The sequence below is a fragment of the Ranitomeya variabilis genome, chromosome 4 (assembly GCF_051348905.1).
Source record: "Ranitomeya variabilis isolate aRanVar5 chromosome 4, aRanVar5.hap1, whole genome shotgun sequence".
NCBI classification, from domain to species: domain Eukaryota; kingdom Metazoa; phylum Chordata; class Amphibia; order Anura; family Dendrobatidae; genus Ranitomeya; species Ranitomeya variabilis.
The window spans coordinates 496,616,888-496,638,721 of NC_135235.1; the positions used below are offsets into that span (position 1 = coordinate 496,616,888).

The 21,834-nt window shown below is 42.7% G+C and overlaps 1 protein-coding gene across 3 annotated transcripts in view; it reads right to left on the reverse strand.

Moving 5' to 3' along the window:
* PLEKHH3 (pleckstrin homology, MyTH4 and FERM domain containing H3) overlaps positions 1–21,834 on the reverse strand; it is an 84,937-nt gene that overhangs the window by 44,399 nt on the left and 18,704 nt on the right. For all 3 annotated transcript variants that reach the window (XM_077251997.1, XM_077251996.1, XM_077251998.1), the window contains exon 2: positions 9,289–9,344. In XM_077251997.1, coding sequence (XP_077108112.1) covers positions 9,289–9,344 — 56 coding nt within the window. The remainder of the gene's footprint in view (positions 1–9,288; positions 9,345–21,834) is intronic.

Sequence of the window (21,834 nt, forward strand, 5' to 3'; positions counted from 1 at the left end):
CATATAGAATTAGCCCCATATAATGCTCCATATATGGGCCCCTTCTGATGGTCCCCATATATTGCTCCAAATATTTAAAAAAATGAAATACTCACCTATCGTTGCTTCACGCTGCTCTGCTCTGGACTCCTCACCGTCGGCGTCTTCCTGCTCTCTGTGCTGCGACTGCTCAGGCAGAGGGCACGCACTGATGATGTCATCGCGTCCTCTGACCTGAACGTCAAAGTCAGAGGATGGAAGACGCTGCAGCGCTGGAACCGGGAGAGGTAAGTATCGCAAGTGCCGGGGCCCGGAGCAGGCGGGGGATCCACTCGTGGGGGTCGGCACTATAGCGCACCAGTGTCCCCAACGGCGAGTGGGCCTCCTGCCTGCTCAGGGCCCCAGCACTTGCCCGGGTGCTGACGCCGGCCCTGGCAAGTGGGAAGAGAGAGAGGCTAAGTGCCTCATGGATGCGCCATTTCTGGAGCGGGTGAGAGCTTAAGTTTTTAGTAATATCCATGGCTCCTTCCCAGGCTATTAATATCAGTCTGCAGCTGTCTGCTGGTTAGATTTTATAGGTGAACACTACGTCATTTTTTTTCTGTGGTCCCCCTGTAAACTAAAATTAAAGGCTAAGCAAACCGGCGTGAGCTGATATTAATAGCCTGGGAACCTTTATGGCTTTTAGCTCCTTCCCAGAACATTAACATCAGCTCTCAGCCGTCAGCTTTCCCTCTGCTGGTTAAGAAAATTACGAGTGAGCCCACATCATTTTTTTTTTTCATTTTTGGTAAAAATTAACAGTTGCTATTTGGTTCCAACCTATTTGGTTCATTCTGCTAATGCTGCTACATAGGCTGGTGACAATGTGTCTGTGTGTGTTTATTTATCTCTTTACTTACCGATTTAGTAATAAAGGTATCTGGCTAACACCTCTTCATTACTAAACCTAGGGCTTGGTGTCAATGACAGCTGCTGACACCAAGCCCTAATCCCATTACCCTGATGCTACTGCATCAGAATGAAAAAGGTGATGTTGAACCAAGAAATTATATCACAAAACTGTTTTAAAAATATCTTTATTTAGCTCAAAAAAGCTTTTTTTCCTGTGCAAAAACGCATACAAAACGGCAGCAAAAATGCGCCAAAAACGCTGCAAAACACGAGTTTTTGCTGCCAAGAGATGCAGAAACCTTGCAGAAATGTCTGCAAGCAAATACTCAACGTGCGCACATAGCCTTAGGCTTAGACAGGCCATCTTTTAGATGATATGGCCATTTCCTGTCGCATACCACGAGAAGTAACTTTTAATAAGAAATGTAGCCGTACATAATCCTTCCAGATTCCCAGACTCCTTTGCTGCTGAGCTGGTGGGAAAGTAGGGAGCTAGTCTAATCAGAGCGAGACCTCAGGCCTAAAAATAAACTTGTTTACGTAAATCCTGCGGCCAAGGAATTTGGAAAATGGTCCGAAAAAGTATAAGAAGGGAGGGAGGACTACAGAGAAATGTGAGGAAAAGAAAAATCGACAATGCATGAGTACACGGTTAACTTCAAAGAGCCACAAAATCCTGACATATTAGTACCGCAGAGTTATTCACTCGATAAATTACGGTAGTAAGAAAGCTAGAAAAATTACAGAAATTAAGACAAGAAATAGGAAGCTTCTGCTTCCGAGAAAAGAGAGGACGAGGCATGCGGGGGATGGGATTAGGACTCTGTATTAACCTTGCTGTCATTCTCTCCAGATGGATGTGGATATTACATGCACATACTGGGACAGTGCGGAGCCCAGCTGGACTGGATCTGAAAAGTATCAGGGGACCCTTTTTATCAAGCACACAAGAACACTAAATCCAGCGGTGCAGTAACAGTGAAAAATTCCTCTCACGGCTATTGCCTCCTGACAGACCCATAGACACGGTACAAAAGAAGTTTTAGCCACAAAAATAAGTCATGATCCTGACCAAATTTAATTTTTAACAATTATTTATAGCAAGACACAATCTACAGATCTCTCTGGCGCTCACATTTTAGATGAACACAAGAGGCTAAGGTATCCTGAGGTGGCAATCTTAAGACCGACCCAACAATTAAATCCATACTAAGAGGTTGGCAGATGTTCGTTACACCAGTATCACGGCAAAAAGGAGGCAGTTGGACTTCAACATGCCCAATCTTTTGTTCGCAAGGGAGATGAGCTCGGCTAACCCTACTGAAGGTGCATGGTCATACTTCAATGGCATAATGTACAGCGTTATTCATACATACACAGTGGGGAAAATAAGTACAGTATTTTGCAAATTATAAAACGCACCGGATTATAAGACGCACACCAAATTTTGAGGAGAAAAATAGGAAAAAAAATGATTTTAATAAAATGGTGGTGCGTCTTATAATCCATGCGTCTTATTGCTCATTCTTATTGCTCATTCTTCTCGACCTTTCTGCAGCTTTCGACACTGTTGACCACCGTCTCCTACTCTCTAGGCTCCATTCACTAGGCATTAAGGACACTGCTCTCCTGGTTCTCCTCCTACCTTTCTGAACGCTCCTTCAGTGTTCTGTTCTCCGGCTCCACTTCATCTCCTCTTCCTCTCACTGTCGGGGTACCTCAGGGCCCAGTACTTGGCCCCTTCTCTTCTCCCTCTACACAGCCCCAATTGGACAGACCATCAGCAGATTTGGCTTTCAGTACCATCTTTATGCTGATGACACACAACTATACACGTCATCCCCTGACCTTACCCCCGCTGTACTACAGAACACCAGTGACTGTCTGCAGTCTCCAACATCATGTCCACTCTCTATCTGAAACTCAACCTCTCCAAAACTGAACTTCTTCTGCTCCCGCCATCTACTAACCTCTCTAAATCTGACATTTCCCTCTCCGTGGGTGGCACCATAATAACACCCCGGCAGCAGGCGCGCTGTCTGGGTGTTATGTTTGACTCCGATCTCTCCTTCACCTCCCATATACAATCTCTTGCCCGCTTGTGCCGCTTACACCTAAAGAACATCTCTAGAATCCGCCCTTTTCTCACCATGGAAACAACAAAAACCCTCACTGTCGCCCTGATCCACTCCCGCCTGGACTACTGTAACGCTCTATTAATTGGCCTCCCCCTCATGCGACTTTCCCCTCTCTAGTCTATCCTTAATGCAGCAGCCAGGGTCGTCCATCTGGCTAATCGTTACTCTGACACGTCCGCTCTTCGCCAGTCATTACACTGGCTGACCATTCATTACAGGATACAATTCAAAGTACTTGTTCTCACCCACAAAGCTCTCCACAGTGCGGCACCCCCTTACATCTCCTCCCTCATTTCTGTCTATCGGCCTAGCCGACCACTGCGCTCTGCAAATGACTTCCGACTAACCTCTGCACTAATCTGTACCTCCCACTCCCGACTCCAAGACTTCTCCCGTGCTGCGCCAATCCTCTGGAATGCTCTGCCCCAAGATATTATGACCATCCACAATTTGCATAGTTTTAGGCGCTCCCTCAAAACACATTTGTTCAGAGCGGCCTACCACGTTCACTAATCAAACTAATTTTATATTTGTGTGTGTGTGTGGCCCATTCACTATCTCCATCTATCCCCCACCCCCTGAAGATGGCTGGACCATCATTGTAAATACATCATTGTAAATACACACCTGTACTTTGTATCTCCCCACCTCATTGTAGATTGTAAGCTCTCACAAGCAGGGTCGTCTTATTTCGCTTTAATTATTGTATTGTTAACGTAGTTACTTATGACTGTTGTGTTTGAAACTGTTAAACTGTAAAGCGCTGCGGAATATATTGGTGCTATATAAATAAAGATTATTATTATTATTATTGCTTACCGGGGGTGGTGGCTGCGGTGAAGCGGGGTCCCAGGGTTACCGCTGGAGGAGGCAAGAGTGGAGTGTTGCTGCAGGCCGCAGGCTGGGATGAGGGGCTGTTCAGTTGTGCAGTGCGGCGTTGCGGGTGTTCGATGCTGCAGGGGCTTGATGCTGCGGGAGCTTTGAAGACATCTTGTGAAAGCCCAGAGCACCCGCAGTTACATGGTTTCCTATGCGGTGGACTGGACTCCGGGAAAACGGCCAGGGGCAGCGCATGCGCAGATGGAGATCTCGGCACCAAGATCTCGGGCGATGAGATCTCAGCTCATCCGAACACCCCCTCATCCCAGCCTGCGGCCGGCAAGGTATATCCGCATTATCAGACGCACCCCCATTTTCCCCCCAAATTTGGGGGAAAAAAGTGTCTTATAATCCGAAAAATATGGTATTTGATACACTGACAAATTTGCTAATTTTAGCACCGACAAAGAATGGAGAGGTCTGTAATTTTTTATCATAGGTACACTTCAATTGTGAGAGACAGAATCTTTTTTTTTAATGCAAATATTCAGCTGCGTTTCACAGTACAAGCGAAGTCTATGAGATTTCAGAAATCTCATGCACACACCTTGCTTTTTTTCCTGACTGTTTTGTCAAAGAGCTATGTTTTTTGCAAAATGCAGCATGTCACTTCTATCAGCATTTTCGCAGCATTTTTCACCCAATGAAAGGAATGTGTAGTATAAAAAAACGCAGATATCAGGTTTTGCTGCGTTTTTGGTACCAAAACCGATGAAGTTGAATCAGATTTTTTTTATGCACTAAACTTTATCAGCATGCACAAGAGACAAATGTACCCTGCAGAGGCGTAGCTAAGGGTTCAGCTCAGGGGGGGGCGAAAAATCTGAGTGGGCCCCTAACAGGTAACCCTGATTACAACTCAGGTGGTGCACTCTAGTCGTGGGTATTGGGGAATATCAGCAGATGACAGAGCTATAACTGACAAAAATCTCTATACAATGGCCAAGACTGATATTACCACCACATGGTGACCATATACTGGTAGATACCAGTGCTGCAGAATATACAAGAGTTTACAATAGAGTTACACATAATAACTTACAGGTTACGTTTTTTCTGATAGTCGTTCACTTTTGACATCTTACTCAGACCGACATGACAACTTCTCCAGCCAGTACTTGTATGCACAGATTACAACAGACACATCTGACTAACATTTCCAGCACCATCTCCATCTATTCCCAACATGTACAAATGCCTCAACGTGCTGTCACCCCAATACTGAGCCGCTGCTGCCGTATGTGTCCCTATTACTGCACCTGATACTCCAATACTGAGCCGCTGCTGCCGTATGTGTCCCTATTACTGCACCTGATACTCCAATACTGAGCCGCTGCTGCCGTATGTGTCCCTATTACTGCACCTGATACCCCAATACTGAGCCGCTGCTGCCGTATGTGTCCCTATTACTGCACCTGATACTCCAATACTGAGCCGCTGCTGCCGTATGTGTCCCTATTACTGCACCTGATACCCCAATACTGAGCCGCTGCTGCCGTATGTGTCCCTATTACTGCACCTGATACCCCAATACTAAGCTGCTGCTGCCGTATGTGTCCCTATTACTGCACCTGATACTCCAATACTGAGCCGCTGCTGCCGTATGTGACCCTATTACTGCCCCTGCTACCCCAATACTGAGCCGCTGCTGCCGTATGTGTCCCTATTACTGCACCTGATACCCCAATACTGAGCCGCTGCTGCCGTATGTGTCCCTATTACTGCACCTGATACTCCAATACTGAGCCGCTGCTGCCGTATGTGTCCCTATTACTACACCTGCTGTGTGATACAAGCGCTGAGATCCTCTTTCTGCCTCATACTAATGCCACCACTGTGCCCTATACATAGTAGAATGTCTCTTTTGTGCCCTCACAGTAGCTCCCACACTGTATATAGACCCCAGTTTATGACAGCCCCCACAGTAACTCCCTCACTTTATATAGGCCCCGATACTTTGATGACGACCCCCACAGTAGCCTTTAAACTGTACTGTATAATGGCCCCCGCCAAAGCTATCATTCAGTATACTGGCCCCCGCATTAGCCCCCATACTGTATAGTGACCCCCACATTTGCTCATCCGCTGTATAACGGTCCCTGAATTAGTTCTAACACTGTATAATTGCCCCTGCAATAGCTATCACGTTGTATACTGGCCCCTGTATTAGCTCTCACACTGTGTAATGGACCCCGCAGTAGCTCCGCCTTTGATTCTGGTCTGTCTGTGTGCTACAACTTGCACAGGCCTGATATATATGACAAAGAGATAAATAGAAGAAAATAGAAACAGCCAGTAGGTGCATTCAGAGTCCAGGATATGGGTACAGCTCCCTGAATGTATCCAGGTAACCTTGTCTGGACAAGAACCCAAAGAGGGAAACGGAAATGAGGGAATTTGAAGAGGGGGAGGTAGAATGTTACTCATGTAAAGAAGAAAGTGCACCCCTGGTACATCTCTTTTTTCCTTTTTCTGCCTTTGGGTGTCTTGTTGTCCAGACTGAATATAAGTTCGGGGGTCTACACCTATTTGTGAATATTTATACGCACCTACTGGCTGTTCGTATTTTCTTCTATTTGGCTCTTTAATATATATATATATATATATATATATATATATATATATATATATATATATATATATATACACATATATATATATACACATATATATATATATTCATCCTCAACTTTATTGGATTTATTTTAATAAAAATAATTGGGTTTTCATGCTCGCCACCCTGGATTTACAATACGAGATTATAGGAGCCTGTCCCCAACTACAGGACTACGTCACATGATGTGTATATTCTGTACATGTACATATACTATATATATAATATATACATACAGCAAAGAGATGTGAAAGCAGCACTAGCAAACTGTGTATTATACGGCTGCCAAACCTTCCAGGCATTTACTTATCCTCAATATAGTAGCAAAAAAATGAAGGCAGCACACAATTTAGACAAAATGAAAAAATAGTGTTTTGGTTCTCCTGGAAAAAGAACCAAAATGTCGCTGAGCCCCAATAGGCTATTAAAACTGTGCTGCAGCAGGGGTCACGTCTGTCAGTGAGTGCAGGGAATGATATTGACTACTCATGTCAGTCCCTCTATCTGGGGCACAAAGATTTATGGCGGCTGCATTGAAGTCTTTAACACATATGGTGATGCTCCAGCGATTTAAGACCCCAAACACAAGATAAGAAATCATCCAGGACTTGTCAGGAGGTGATCAGCTTCCTGGCACCTCCTCACTGCACAGACACCTCCGAGCCCCCGGATGCGGGCAGCAGCCTGAGCTCCTACTTACAGCACCACAGTCTGTCCTTTCTCCTGCTCCTCTCAGCAGGAAGAAGCTGGTGCCCTGCAGACACAGCGTGCAATGTGGGCGTGTCTGCAGTTTGACCCCTGCAGCAGAGGTACAGTTCCGGGCCGGCATTCAGCGTCCCCGGTCTATAGAACAGAAACACAGACAGCTGTACTGCAGGGAGATCATGTCTCTCTGCACTACAGTGGAGTTTACCTATATCGGCGTGCTGTGCACGCCGATATAGTTAGCATTGGCAGTAGCTCCAGGTGGGCCCCTGCGAGCAGTGGGCCTGGGGCGACCGCACCCTCTGCCCCCCTGCTAGCTACGCTACTGGTACCCTGACAAAAACGCAGTACAAAAAAGCCCGAAAAACGGTGAAACGAATGCGACAAAAACTCCGCAAAACCTGCTTTTTTTACATTGCTTCTTTACTGCCAAGAGAGCAGGTTTGGCTCACAGGGAAAAAAAAAACATCAAAATCGCAATGTGTGAACATAGCCTTGCACTGCATTTTATTGCATGAAATAAGTATTTGATCACCTACCAACTACCAAGAATTCTGGCTCTCACAGACCTGATAGTTTTTCTTTTAAAAGCCCTCCTACTCTGCACTCATTACCTGTATTAATTGCACCTGTTTGAACTTGATATAAAAGACACCTGTCCACACACTTGGTCACAACCCAACCTCTCCACCAAAGCCAAAGAGCTGAGAGCTGTCTAAGGACACCAGGGACAAAATTGTAGACCTGCACAAGGCTGGGATGAGCTACAGGACAATAGGCAATCAGCTTGGTGAGAAGGCAGCAACTGTTCTCTTGTTAAAATCCTGCAAGGCATGAAAGGTCCTCCAAACACGGCAAGTGCAGTTGATACCAAAAAGTTCTATTTTGGTCTCATCTGACCACATGACCTTCTCCCATGCCTCCTATGGACCATCCAGATTGTCATTGGTGTACTTCAAATGGGCCTGGACATGTGCTGGCATGAGCAGGGAGGACCTTGTGAGCCCTGTACGATTTTAATCCATGACGGTGTAGTGTGTTACTAACAGTAAGGTTTGAGACGGTGATCCCAGCTCTCTTTAGGTCACTGAGGAGGTCCTCCCATGTAGTTCTGGGCTGATTGTTTACCTTTCTCAGAATCATCCTTACCCCATGAGGCGAGATCTTGCATGGAGCCCCAGACAGAGGAAGATTGACAGTTATCTTGTGTTTCTTCCATTTTCTAATAATTATGCCAACAGTTGTTGCCTTCTCATGAAGCTGCTTGCCTATTGTCCTGTAGCCCATCCCAGCTTTGTGCAGGCCTACAATTTTCTCCCTAGTGTGCTTAGTCAGCTCTTTGGTCTTGGCCATGGTGGAGAGGTTGGAGTGTGATCTATTCAGTGTGTGGTTAGGTGTCTTTTATACAGGTAATTAATTCAAACAGGTGCAATTAATACAGATAATGAGTGCAGAGTAGGAGGCTTCTAAAAGAAAAACTAACATGTCTGTGAGAGCCAGAATTCTTGCTGGTTGGTAGGTGATCAAATACTTATTTCATGCAATAAAATGCAATTTAATTATTTAAAAATCATACAATGTGATTTTCTGGGTTTTTTTTATTTTTAAATTCTGTTTCTCACAGTTGAAGTGTACCTGTACGATAAAAATTAAGGACTTCTCAATTCTCTGAAGGTGGGAAAACGTGCAATCGGCAGTGTATCAAATACTTACTTTCCCCACTGTTTGTGTGTGTGTATATACACACACACACACACACACACACACACACACACACACACACGAACACACACACACACACACACACAACATGGCGTAAAACAACACTAATTGCTTTTAGGACCAGTTATTTCAGTAGAATTGACTACATTCCCATAACGTGACTACATATTGAATAATATCAGAACCACACACATTTCTCATGTGCCAAGAGCTTCCCGTTACATAACTCCCATCTTGTGTTTTATATTAAGTGTGGCACGCAATGATTGTATAATGTTATTTGTAGTCTGAATGGGGATCGCACAGTGTCATACATATTGCCCAACATTTCAGTCATGAGTCAGTCTGTGGTCCTACCTTTCCAAGCCATTGGATGTATGGACAGGTGGGGTAACGCCGACATCTGCTGTCCCCTAAAAAAATACAATTAAGTCATTTAGTGGCAGAGCATGTTACATATTCAAAACGTTAATAAATACCACAGCTTTTTGCAGTCTTCTGTGACCGACTAACGATAACGAGTGTGACGTGTACAAATTCATGAAATCAGACTTCTGCTGTCATGTACGCATAGAAGACTAAGTGAAGAACCAGTTGTGCTTGACCTGTATTCATGATGTGTGCATACTTCATGGTTTGTCTCCTTCAGTGGCAAGTCCGATACAAAGAGACAAATCAGCACGGTGAGAGATATTTGACAGTGCCAGTCCTCTCTATTAGCTGTAGCATAAGTGGCACTGTTTCTGGTGGGAAAAAAAACAGGCCCCTTTACTAACCCTGAAAACCCCTTTAATAAAGTATTTGAAAGGGGATTGTATACCCTCAAAAAATCTTTAAAATGATTATAAGGTGAAACTTCGTTGGTTAAGAAAAGCTGTTTGATCTCGAGACATTAGCGCCGGACTTGGGTCCACTTCCAGCTTTGTTTCGGCACAGGAGAAAGTGTCTGGCATGTGACCAGTGATGTAGCCATAGCTATTGTAGTGAGTCAGTCAGCCATCCCCCATCACTGGTCACGTGACATCACAGGAAACTGTGTGTTTTGTCGAAACAAAGCCAGAAATTGAGTCATTGGGACAAGAGCTGATATTGTAAACTTCGGGCAGCTTTCTCAATCCAAGTTGCCTTTAATCTTTTTGCTCAAACTAAAAAAAAAATTTCAAGCAGGAAATTTGCTTTAATGTAGTACTCCTCTAATAATTTGTCAAGCAGATATGTTTTGTTGTTTCATACCCACTTCACCACCTTAAAGGGAATTTTTCAGTAGGATCAACCCTCTTAAGCCTCCAGAGCTTATCTGTGACATGTAGATCTAGAGAGCACACTGTCAGTCATTACATGCCTCACACTGGTAACGCCCCCCTTTCATTTAAAATAAGCTCTGGAGGCAGATTCTCGGGGAGATCTATGTCCGGCCCATAGATCTTAACAGGTTACATGGATTTTTCAGGACTAAAACATTGGATTGCAGATATCAAAGTATTATTTTATTTATCTTTCTATGACCTGCATGTCCATATAGACGGCTTAAGGATTGACCCTACTGACATACTCCCTTTAAAGCGGACCTGTCAACAGGACAAAAGTGGTGAATTTGTGATCGTATTGTATTTTCATTGCTTCTATGTGTATTTTTTTTTTTCAAATCTATTATACAAACATTTTTATTTAGTGCATATTTTTTATGGTCTTTACCTAGGGGGGAGTGCTTTTGGGATAATAATGCAGAGCAGTCTAAATACACCCCTCCCCCCGAGAATCCTGTCAATCCAAATCGCAGTATCTAGTTCCACCATTGTTTTTTTTAAGTGTATTATTATACAAAAATAATTGTTAAGTAAGGGGAAACACATTTTAACATTGATATTTAAAATGTAAAAAACGGACACATATTTCCTTTATTTTCCCTCTGATATAGCCTAGTATTGGCAAAAAAAAGAAAAGGAGAGAAAATTAAAATTATTCCCATGTATCACAAAAATATGCAAATATTATTTGAATATCCAAACAAAAAATGTTACAGTTCTTTCAACTACTTGTACGAATAAAAATGGAACAGGTGAATGGCCTGATCTTGAAGTGGCTAAAAAGAGGGGAAAAAACAGCCATTATGACCACCAGCCATTTTTGTCTTCCATTTTTTGCTTTCCATTACCTTTTTTAATTTTCTGACATGGCAATATGAGGCCTTTGATTATTTGTATCCCTTTTTACTGTACTTATAATTTACTCCTTACAAGTGATATTTTTTTGTGATGCAAATATAGACTAAAGAAATGCTTGGTATAATTTTATTTATTTTTTATTGTTGAGATTTTGCACCAAATAACCAGTGGAATGATTTTTGTAAGTTATTACAGTTGGGCAGATATCTAATGGTTATATATGTACTAAAACGTATATATTCATTTTTTTGCGGGTTGGTGAACTTTTTTAATTATAACCAGGTTATCCCTTTAGCAATTAGTCTGAAAAAGAGAAGTCAAGGACTTTGATTATCGTGTAGGATGGTGTTTGGAAACTGTTTAGTCTACAAGTGAAGCTTCATTTTTGATATGCAGCTTTTACATTGCTCTGTTTGAACCTTCATTTGGTGCTCCTGTTAAGAAATGTCTATAGACAGACAGACCAAATAAAGAGTCTCTGGAAAGTAGCCGGAGGGTGTTCAAAGGCTTTTTTTATGTCTCCAGAGACCTCTCCCTGTGAACTCATGTAGATCTTTTTGGACGTAAAAATAAATGGATGGAAAATAAACAAAGAAACAAACACAAAAACGCTTCAAACTAAATACACACTGACTATGCCACACAGAAAGTGTGCTTCTTCAGGAAACTGTCACATTTAAGATCATCAAAGTGCTAAATTATTAAAAAATATATATTATTGACAGAATATTTACTGTGTGCAGACTAAATGGTCCCTACAGTCTATTGTGTAAGGTGGGGGAATGGCGGGATGCAATTTCGGGGCTGATCGAGCACATTTCACAGTATTTGTGGCACTGGCTCTATGAACCAAGGGGCAAGACATATCCATTTTTTCTTGGCCATACACAGCTCTTGTAATTAGGTACATTCTCTAGATTACCCTCCATAGGGTATATAGTAATAACTGTGAGTATACATCTTTAATTTAGACATTTGGTGTCTATAATGAAATAGCTGAGAATCTCAGGACCTGTGTGACTGCATCTACAGATACACTATAAATGGTAGCCGTAGACTAAATAGGCAATTTTTACACCGTTTTTTGAGGCTTACAAAAAAAATATGAGTTTTTCAAGCAGAAACGGCTTCAGAAACCTCCTTGTTAGAATGAGTTTTTCATGGAGTTCTTCTTTCACTGTAGCATTTCCTGAAGAGATGAGTAGTTTCTGAAAAGTTTTTTTTCCATAATCGTTTTTTGGAGCCTTTTGATTGGACAATGCCTAGTTTTTTTACATCAAGAGTTTTTCAACACCTCTCCATGAAGAAAAAAGCTCAAAAAAGCTTCTTATACGATTAGTAAAGTATTCCCATAGAAATGGATTGGAATAGTACTTAAAGCGTTTTGAATAATTTTTGAGTATATTTTTGAAGAGAATCTGCTAAAAAAAACTTCCTTATAAAATCTGCATGTGAACATAGCCTAAGACTATACAGCTGTGTGAAAAAGTGTTTTCCCCATTCCAGATTTCCTATTCTTTTGCATGTTTGTCACATTTAAATGTTCCAGATCACCAAACAAATTTAAACATTAGACAAAGATGACACAAGTAAACACAAAATGCAGTTTTTAAATGAGAGTCTTTATTATTTAGGGTAAAAGAAATCCAAACCTACAGGGCCCTGTGCGAAAAAGTGATCCCCCCCTTCCCCGAAACAAAAATTTACTGTTGCTTATCACATGTTTGGGAAGCATAGTTCAAATTCTCTAGCCACACCCAGGCCTGATTACTGCCACATCTGTTCTTAAATCAAGAAATCACTTAAATAGAACCTGCCTGACAAAGTGAAGTAGACCAAAAGATCATCAAAAGCTAGACATGCCGCGATCCAAAGAAATTCGGGAACAAATAAAAAAACAAAACAAATGAGATCTATCAGGTTATATAGCCATTTCTAAAGCTTTGGGACTCCAGCAAACAACAGTGAGAGTCATCATCTACAAATGATGAAAACATGGAACAGTGGGGAACTTTCCCAGGAGTGGCCGGCTGACCAAAATTACCCCAACATCGCAGCGTCGACTCATAAAAGCATTTACGAAAAACCCCACAACATCATCCAAAGAGCTGCAGGCCTCATTTGCCTCAGCTAAGGTCCACCATAAGAAAGAGACTGGGTAAACATGGCCTGCATGGCAGACTTCAAATATGAAAACCTCTGCTGAGCAATAAGAACATAAAGGCTCGTCTCAGTTTTCCCAAAAACATCTTGATGATCCCCTTTTGGGAGAATGCTCTGTGGACTGACAAGACAAAAGGTGAACTTTTTGGAAGGTGTATGCCCCATTACATCTGGCGTAGAAGTAACACAGCATTTGAAAAAAGGAACATAATACCAACAGTAAAATGTGGTGGTAGTGTGATGTTCTGGGGCTGTTTTGCTGCTTCAGGATGAAGATTGGTGATCTGAAACATTTAAGTGTGACAAACAGGCAGAAGAATAGGAATTCAGGAAGGGGGCAAACACTTTTTCATACAACTGTATGTACACAGAGGTTTTTTTTTAAATGCTTTGGAGCAAAAACTGAGCAAAATTCCAAATCCTCCTTAAAAAAGACTTGGCGTTCTGCTCAGTTTTCGCTTATCTACGGCACTAATTCTAATAATTAAAGGGAATCTGTCATCAGGATTACACAATGTAAGCTATTTATCAGGCATGTAACCCTTTTTAAGACAAGTCCAGCAATTCCTTTACGTAACCAATCTGTTCCCGAGAAAGTTTGAATTTATATGCAAATGAGGCTGTAGATCTGAATCTTCTGTCACTCCAGATCTATTCACCACCCAGTAACGTCTCCTCCTGCTTGACTGATGGTTCATAGTTACATAGTTACATAGTTATTGAGGTTGAAGGAAGACTTTAAGTCCATCTAGTTCAACCCATAGCCTAACCTAACATGCCCTAACATGTTGATCCAGAGGAAGGCAAAAAAAACCCATGTCGCAAAGAGTAACTCCACCATGGGGAAAAAAATTCCTTCCCGACTCCACATACGGCAATCAGACTAGTTCCCTGGATCAACGCCTTATCAAGGAATCTAGTGTATATACCCCGTAATATTATACTTTTCTAGAAAGGTATCCAGTCCCCTCTTAAATTTAATTAATGAATCACTCATTACAACATCATACGGCAGAGAGTTCCATAGTCTCACTGCTCTTACAGTAAAGAATCCGCGTCTGTTATTATGCTTAAACCTTCTTTCCTCCAGACGTAGAGGATGCCCCCTTGTCCCTGTCACCGGTCTATGATTAACAAGATGATCAGAAAGGTCTTTGTACTGTCCCCTCATATATTTATACATTAAAATAAGATCACCCCTTAGTCTTCGTTTTTCCAAACTAAATAGCCCCAAGTATAATAACCTATCTTGGTATTGCAGACCCCCCAGTCCTCTAATAACCTTGGTCGCTCTTCTCTGCACCCGCTCCAGTTCAGCTATGTCTTTCTTATACACCGGAGACCAGAACTGTACACAGTATTCTAAGTGTGGTCGAACTAGTGATTTGTATAGAGGTAAAATTATGTTCTCCTCATGAGCATCTATGCCTCTTTTAATACATCCCATTATTTTATTTGCCTTTGTAGCAGCTGCCTGACACTGGCCACTGAATATGAGTCTGTCATCCACCCATACACCCAGGTCTTTTTCATTGATGGTTTTGCCCAGAGTTTTAGAATTAAGCACATAGTTATACATCTTATTACTTCTACCCAAGTGCATGACCTTACATTTATCCCCATTAAAGCTCATTTGCCATTTATCAGCCCAAGCTTCTAGTTTACATAAATCATCCTGTAATATAAAATTGTCCTCCCCTGTATTGATTACCCTACAGAGTTTAGTGTCATCTGCAAATATTGAAATTCTACTCTGAATGTCCCCTACAAGGTCATTAATAAATATGTTAAAAAGAAGAGGGCCCAATACTGACCCCTGTGGTACCCCACTGCTAACCGCGACCCAGTCCGAGTGTGCTCCATTAATAACCACCATTTGTCTCCTATCCCTGAGCCAGCTCTCAACCCACTTACACATATTTTCCCCTATCCCCATTACTCTCATTTTATGTAACAACCTTTTGTGTGGCACCGTATGTATGTGTGAAGTCACATAGCATATAGGCTGTTGGTCAACAAGAAAGCGGTGCAGTGCGAGGAATAGAGCTGGAGTGACAGAGGTTTCAGATCTATAAGTGTTTCAAACTCATTTGCATATCAATTCAAACGTTGATTTCTTAGTGACGAAAGAATGGCTTGGCCATGTAAAGGTATTTGTTGAACTTGTCTTTGAAAGAGCTACATATGCATGTTAATAGATAGTGCCACAGCTGTAGCACCTGCATTGCAGCATAATCGCATGTTTAGTGTCCTAATAATCACTGTTCTTCATGTTATTGATCAAGTACAAATCGGATCTCGCACACACACCGATAGCTGCTACTGCGAAGGCGCGGTGGGCGCCATTTTCAAATTGATTATTTTTTTTGTATTTGATCAATAACATGAAGAATAGTGATTATTAGGACACTAAACCTGCGATTATGCTGCAGCGAAGGTGCCACAGCTGTCATCTGCCTGCATAAGTGTTTATTTTCTTCAGTATGTACATGTATTCATTATGTAAACTAGGGGGCAGGTCAGTGAGGGATCAGTGACCTGTCAGCAGTCTCTATTATGAATACCTAATCAGAGCACCTCATGCAGACCCCCCACAGGCCGCCCCGTAGCACAAGCATATCATTAACACAGAACTGAAAATAAAGATTAAACAACAACCACAAGACAGATTTCATTAACCAAGGTATCATTGTAATCAGTATAACGGCGCCAGCCTGACACTATCTGTAGTTTACTGTGCACAATCCTGCTGACAGGATCCCTTTAAGGCCAAGTTTAAGTTAGTTTGGGTTTATTAGCATTTAATTGTGTCACTAAATTGACAGTTTTGTAACTATTACAATTTTGTAACTATTTGAAGACTGTGAAGGATAATTCACCTGATAGAAGGGCTTTAGGCACTAATTCAATGAATGGCCATTGATTTCTGTTGCTTAATGTATTCTGTTGAGAAAATCAGCATTTACAGTGCAGCTCTCGTAGCAATCTGTCAAGTATGTTATAGGCAGCCTGCCACATGATTCATGTTGCCTGAACCACCAGAGACCTGCTCTGTCTCTATAAACTTCCATGTTTTACTCTGAACTGCTGAGTTGTGTCAGAGAAAACCCATCTGGAAATGGGACAGTGGGTAAGGTTTCTGAAATGACTAGTCATTGACCAAACTGTTATCCAGTAGAATGAGCGAGCGTGCCCAAATAATGTGTTATTGGAGCATGCTACTATGTTATCCTAGTATCTCAGGCATGCTTGTACATTATGTTCGAGTCCCTGCAGCTGCATGGTTCACAGCTGTTAGATAGACCCAACACATGCGGGAATTGCCTACCAAATGGAAACCCTGAAAACATGACCTGTTGGGGCTGTGAAGACTGGAGTTTTGGGCCACACTGCTCTAGTCCCTTACAGGTGTAACAGAACTGGCGAGGCACAGAGGTGCAAGTTACTATAAGATATGCCAAATTCATTAAGTGGCATGCACCTTATTACGACCGGTGTATGAAACGCCAGTCTTGAAGAATCAGTGTCTGAGTCTTTTTGCTGAGTTTCTTGGAGAAGAAACTCCAAGGTTTTGCGGTGTTTTTAGTTTTTGATGAGGATTTGGAGAGGTTTTGCTCAGTTTCTACTGCAAAAACTCTGTGTGAACACACATCAAGTCCATCTGCCTCACTAGGAATGAAGAGGCCCATAAATTCTAGATAGCTGTGATTGGATTGGACCAGTAGAGTCGCCACCTGAGCGCGGAGTGGCCGTCGTCCACCTCTTCTCCCTGCATGTCTCCCCGCACACGCTGCTATACCGCTTCATGGATGTCCATAGGAGCTGAAATAAAGGACTTTTTAGCCTCCAAGGAAACGGTGAGTACGGCCTTTCTACTTTTCACACGACTTCTCTAGATAGCTGTTAGTTCACCTCTCTCGACAGCTATCTCACCCGATTCCACCATGCTTATGAATGCGTGGCTTCGAGGTTAAGTTCAAATGAAAGCCCTGGAAAATGGACAGCACACAGACAAACATGGACCAACGTTAATCGATGTTCACAGGAATGCTTTTTAAAACAGACCATGAAATAAACTGCAGCATCCCATACATTTCAATGGGTACACAAGGCAACATATGGCATCTGTTTAAGGGAAGTTCACACTAGGCGTTTTTTCATGCAAATTTTCAGCTGTGTTTTACAGTACGAGCTATGTCTGAGATTTCAGAACTCTCATGCACACACCTTGGTTTTTTCATCATCAGGATTTTGTGCTTTGCATGTTTTTTTTGCACAATGGACCATGTCACTTCTTTCATGCTTTATTTCAGTTTTTTCACCCATTGACATGAATGGGCAGTGAAAAAAACACTGAAAATCTACAGCAAAAATGCTGGTATAAGGTTTTGCTGTGTTTTTTTTGTGACAAAACCCGATTCTGTAGAATAGAGCTTTTTTTTTTTTGCACTAAACTTTACCAGCATGCACAAGAGACAAATCTAGCATGCCAAAAACACAGCAAAAAAAGCACAAAAAAACGCAGCAAGAAAAAGCAAGCAAAACCTGCTTTTTTCGGCAGCTTTTTTCTGCCAGGAGATGCTGCAGAAAAAAAAGGCTAAAAAAAATACACCTAGTGTGAACTTACCATTATATTGAAAGCTAATTGTGAACAGACGCTTGCAGTATAGGCCGGTTGCTTATCACCCGATGAATAAGCAGAACGCTCATACATCAGGTGAAGTGATCTTTGGCATAAAGACCTCAGGGTACAAAGCTGAGGTCCCCCCATGAATTGTCCCTCTATTTAAAGTAATGTTTGGCTCTTTATGCTTACGGGTTTGGCAGTGAACGAGCTAACATTTGTGTGAATGGCGCAGAGAACTGTCATAAAGAGGGAGCACTCAACCATGTAACTTCTTCCAAACCAGGTGGCTTATCACAGTCTGAGACATAAGTAAACACAGACAGAGATCTCCACAAGAAGATGGGGGAGGGGAAGTCTGTAAAATGCATTGTCCTTGCATACATTCACTGCCTATGTATGACCACATCATATTTTTAGACCTTATCCTTTTCCTAAAACATAAGATATTTGAGGCCTGCATAGGTAGAGGTCAAAATGATGACCAAAGAAACATTTACCTGCTTTGCATTTACACTTTAAAGGGAATCTTTTCACCAGGTTTTGCTTCCTAATCTGAGAGCAGCATAATTTAAGGGCAGAGACCCTGATTCCAGCGATGTGTCACTTACTGGGTTTCTTGCTGTAGTTTTTGAAAAATCACGGTTTTAACAGCAGATTATCACTAGAGGGCTAGTAAACCTCCTGTCATGTAGTCCTCCTTATTCATGCTCATTGTACACAGAAAGCTGCCAATCAGTGGTGTGGGCAGGGTTATACAGAGCTCAGCATTCAGAGAACTGCTAGAGATCTGAAGCAAAGAGAACCGGGATTTTATCAAAACTGCAACAAGCAGACCATCGTACTGCTCTCAGTTAGGCCGGGATCACACATATGCAAGATACGGCCGAGTCTCGCAGGTGAAAACCCAGCTCTGGCGCTGGCACTCCAGAGTGGAGCATGCAGCTCCATGTATTGCTGTGCGGCTGCACGCTCTGCTCCGGAGTGCCGGCGCCAGAGCTGGGTTTTCACCTGCGAGACTCGGCCGTATCTCGCGTATGTGTGATCCCGGCCTTAAGGGTAGCAAAAACCTGGCGGCAGATTCCTTTTTACGGCCTTTTTCACCCAGTGAAGAATTAGTAAAGTTTTTGCTTGCATTTTTAGCCAAAAACCATAAGTAGATACTACAGGATAACTAGCTATATCAAAAAGTACACAAAATCACATTGTCTGAACAAGGCCTAAGAAGACGAGATAAAATTGTGCCATTTTATTTAGGATAATTCGAAATGAGAATGGCTTTTTGCCAAGATTGTTTGTGTCTCGTTTTATACAAAAATGTATAGCATTACTTTATTAAAGCGACTGTCATGACTCTGTTGTCGTGTGTCCCGTGACCAAGGATTCTATCCCTGTCCCTAACGCTTGGGGACGCCCTAGCTTGCCCTGCTCCTTGGATTACTTCTGATAATGAAGACGCCGGGAACACGTACCTTGCTTTAGCTCCTGAATTTGCCCTCAGTCTGTACCCTTCCCACACCCAGGGAAGAGGGGAGTAGTAAGTAGTAGTGTACTGAAGTACACCAACCAGATTAACAAGGTAATATGAACAAGGGTAACAAAAATACAAAACATAAAAATATGCTCACACGAGTAACAGAGGAATGCACACGCTCACACACTTAAAAACCTTGCAACAGTCACAGATAAATGCTCCAACCCCCTACTCTAATAACCACCAACAACATCCAAGCCATACCGCAAAAGCTATCTCTGACAATGAGTGCTAGCCAAGGCCGAGATTATATAGGAGATGGGAGTGGCTAACAGTGCACAGTTTAGAGCCTTAGCTCCAGGAGCTCTCAACAGAGCAGGTTAAAGGGAACCTGTCACCCCCAAAATCGAAGATGAGCTAAGCCCACCGGCATCAGGGGCTTATCTACAACATTCTGGAATGCTGTAAATAAGCCCCCGATGTAACCTGAAAGATGAGAAAAAGAGGTTAGATTATACTCACCTGGGCGGGTGGTCCAATCCGATGGGCGTCGCAGTCCGGTCCGGGGCCTTCCATCTTCTTACGATGACCCCCTCTTCTTGTCTTCACGCTGCGGCTCGGGCGCAGGTGTACTTTGTCTGCCCTGTTGAGGGCAGAGTAAAGTACTGCAGTGCGCAGGCGCTGAGCCTCTCTGACCTTTCCCGGCGCCAGCGCACTGCAGTGCTTTATTCTGCCCTCAACAGAGCAGACAAAGTATGCCTGTGCCGGAGCCGCAGTGTGAAGACAAGAAGAGGACATCATCGTATGAAGATGGGAGGCGCTGGACTGGACCGCGACACCCATCGGACCGGACCGCAGCGGGACCGCCCCTGGGTGAGTATAATCTAACCTCTTTTTCTTATCTTTCAGGATACATCGGGGGGGGGGGGGGGGCTTATATACAGCATTACAGAATGCTGTAGATAAGCCCCTGATGCTGGTGGGCTTAGCTTACCTTCGATTTTGGGGATGACAGGTTCCCTTTAACCCCTGCATTGCCCAAAGAAATTTACACGGTTTAATATGGAGGTGAAGTGCTTCAATTCAGTGCAAGAGTAGCAGAAATTAGACACTGCGGTCTTTTGGCTCCTCTCTGTCACAATAAATACGTGACAGCGACCCTCCACAAATGAAATTAAATGCTGTGTAAATTCCAGAAGAACAGGGGAGGCATGGCTTAGAATATTCACAGGAAACCACATGAAACTGTGTCAACAATTTTGAAAAAGAGAAGGGGCATAGAGACACAGAAAGAAACCAACAGTGAGGATTCATAAAATGCAGCAAAAGTCTGCCACATCAATGCATTGTGTGAATGCAGATATACTAAGTTCTAATAACTACAGTATAAGGCTAGGGCTACACAGCAATATGAGTCATGGGGCACTGAAATCACAGCAACACATTGCAACATTGGATATAATGACTTCTTTAGGTGAGGTGTGGCGACCCGCGACATACTGAGTCTGCAACACTCAACATCTGTCGGGTCTTCAGTCATTGGTCACAAGTCGCATGCGATACACTTTGCATAGTCTTTTAAGGTAATTATTACTATTGCGCAACAAATCTTGCCGTGTAGCCCCAGCTTTACTGTACATTGGTATTTTACAGCAAAGGTGACAACACCATAATTACGCCCCAGATGAATCGAGTCTAAAGTGCCGCACTGCCAAACCACTAACGATCAAGTGTGATTCACAGAAAAGTGCGGCATAAACCAGTGAGTCCCAAATCTAGTGAGCATATCTGTACAAATACGTGACTAGTCATGTAATGACTAAATGATTAGTCCCAATATTGGAAGTTAGCACCCAATAGAATGGAGTGGTAGCTTCATTCATTTGCTATGGGACTGCTGGAGGTCCTGAGAATAGGAAAAGAATGTCAATATTGGGAATAACTCCTTAATGGAATTGCACAGGGGAGGTCACCCATTTGAGACCCCCATTTATACTCCGTAAAATTGAAATTGCAACATCAAGAAGGATCGGTAAAATTATGGAAATCAAAGGCTGGATAGAGACCTTAGTAATAACCATAATAAAAAAATGGAAAGAAAATTTTCAAAACGTCTCGATTTATTTAGTATCTAGTATGAGCACCACATGTAGAAATACACACACCTACATGCCTTGGGTGGCTATCAATTAGGTTATTGTTAGCTGTCTGAGGAATGTTCTGCCACGCTGAATGCGTTTGGACACACAAATCATCATACTCCGCTGCTGGCAGCTCCCTGCAATTGCTGACCAATGACATCGCACATGTGCCCAATGGAAGACAAGTGCGGAGACGCTGCAGGCCATGGTAGCATGTTTAGGCCACGATGGCTGCTCACAGTAGCACAAGCAAAAAGCCTGCTATCATGTTGAAAAATGGCCACTAGGACACTTTCAGTTTCCTTCAAGAAGGCCTCTTCACAGTGTTAATGATGA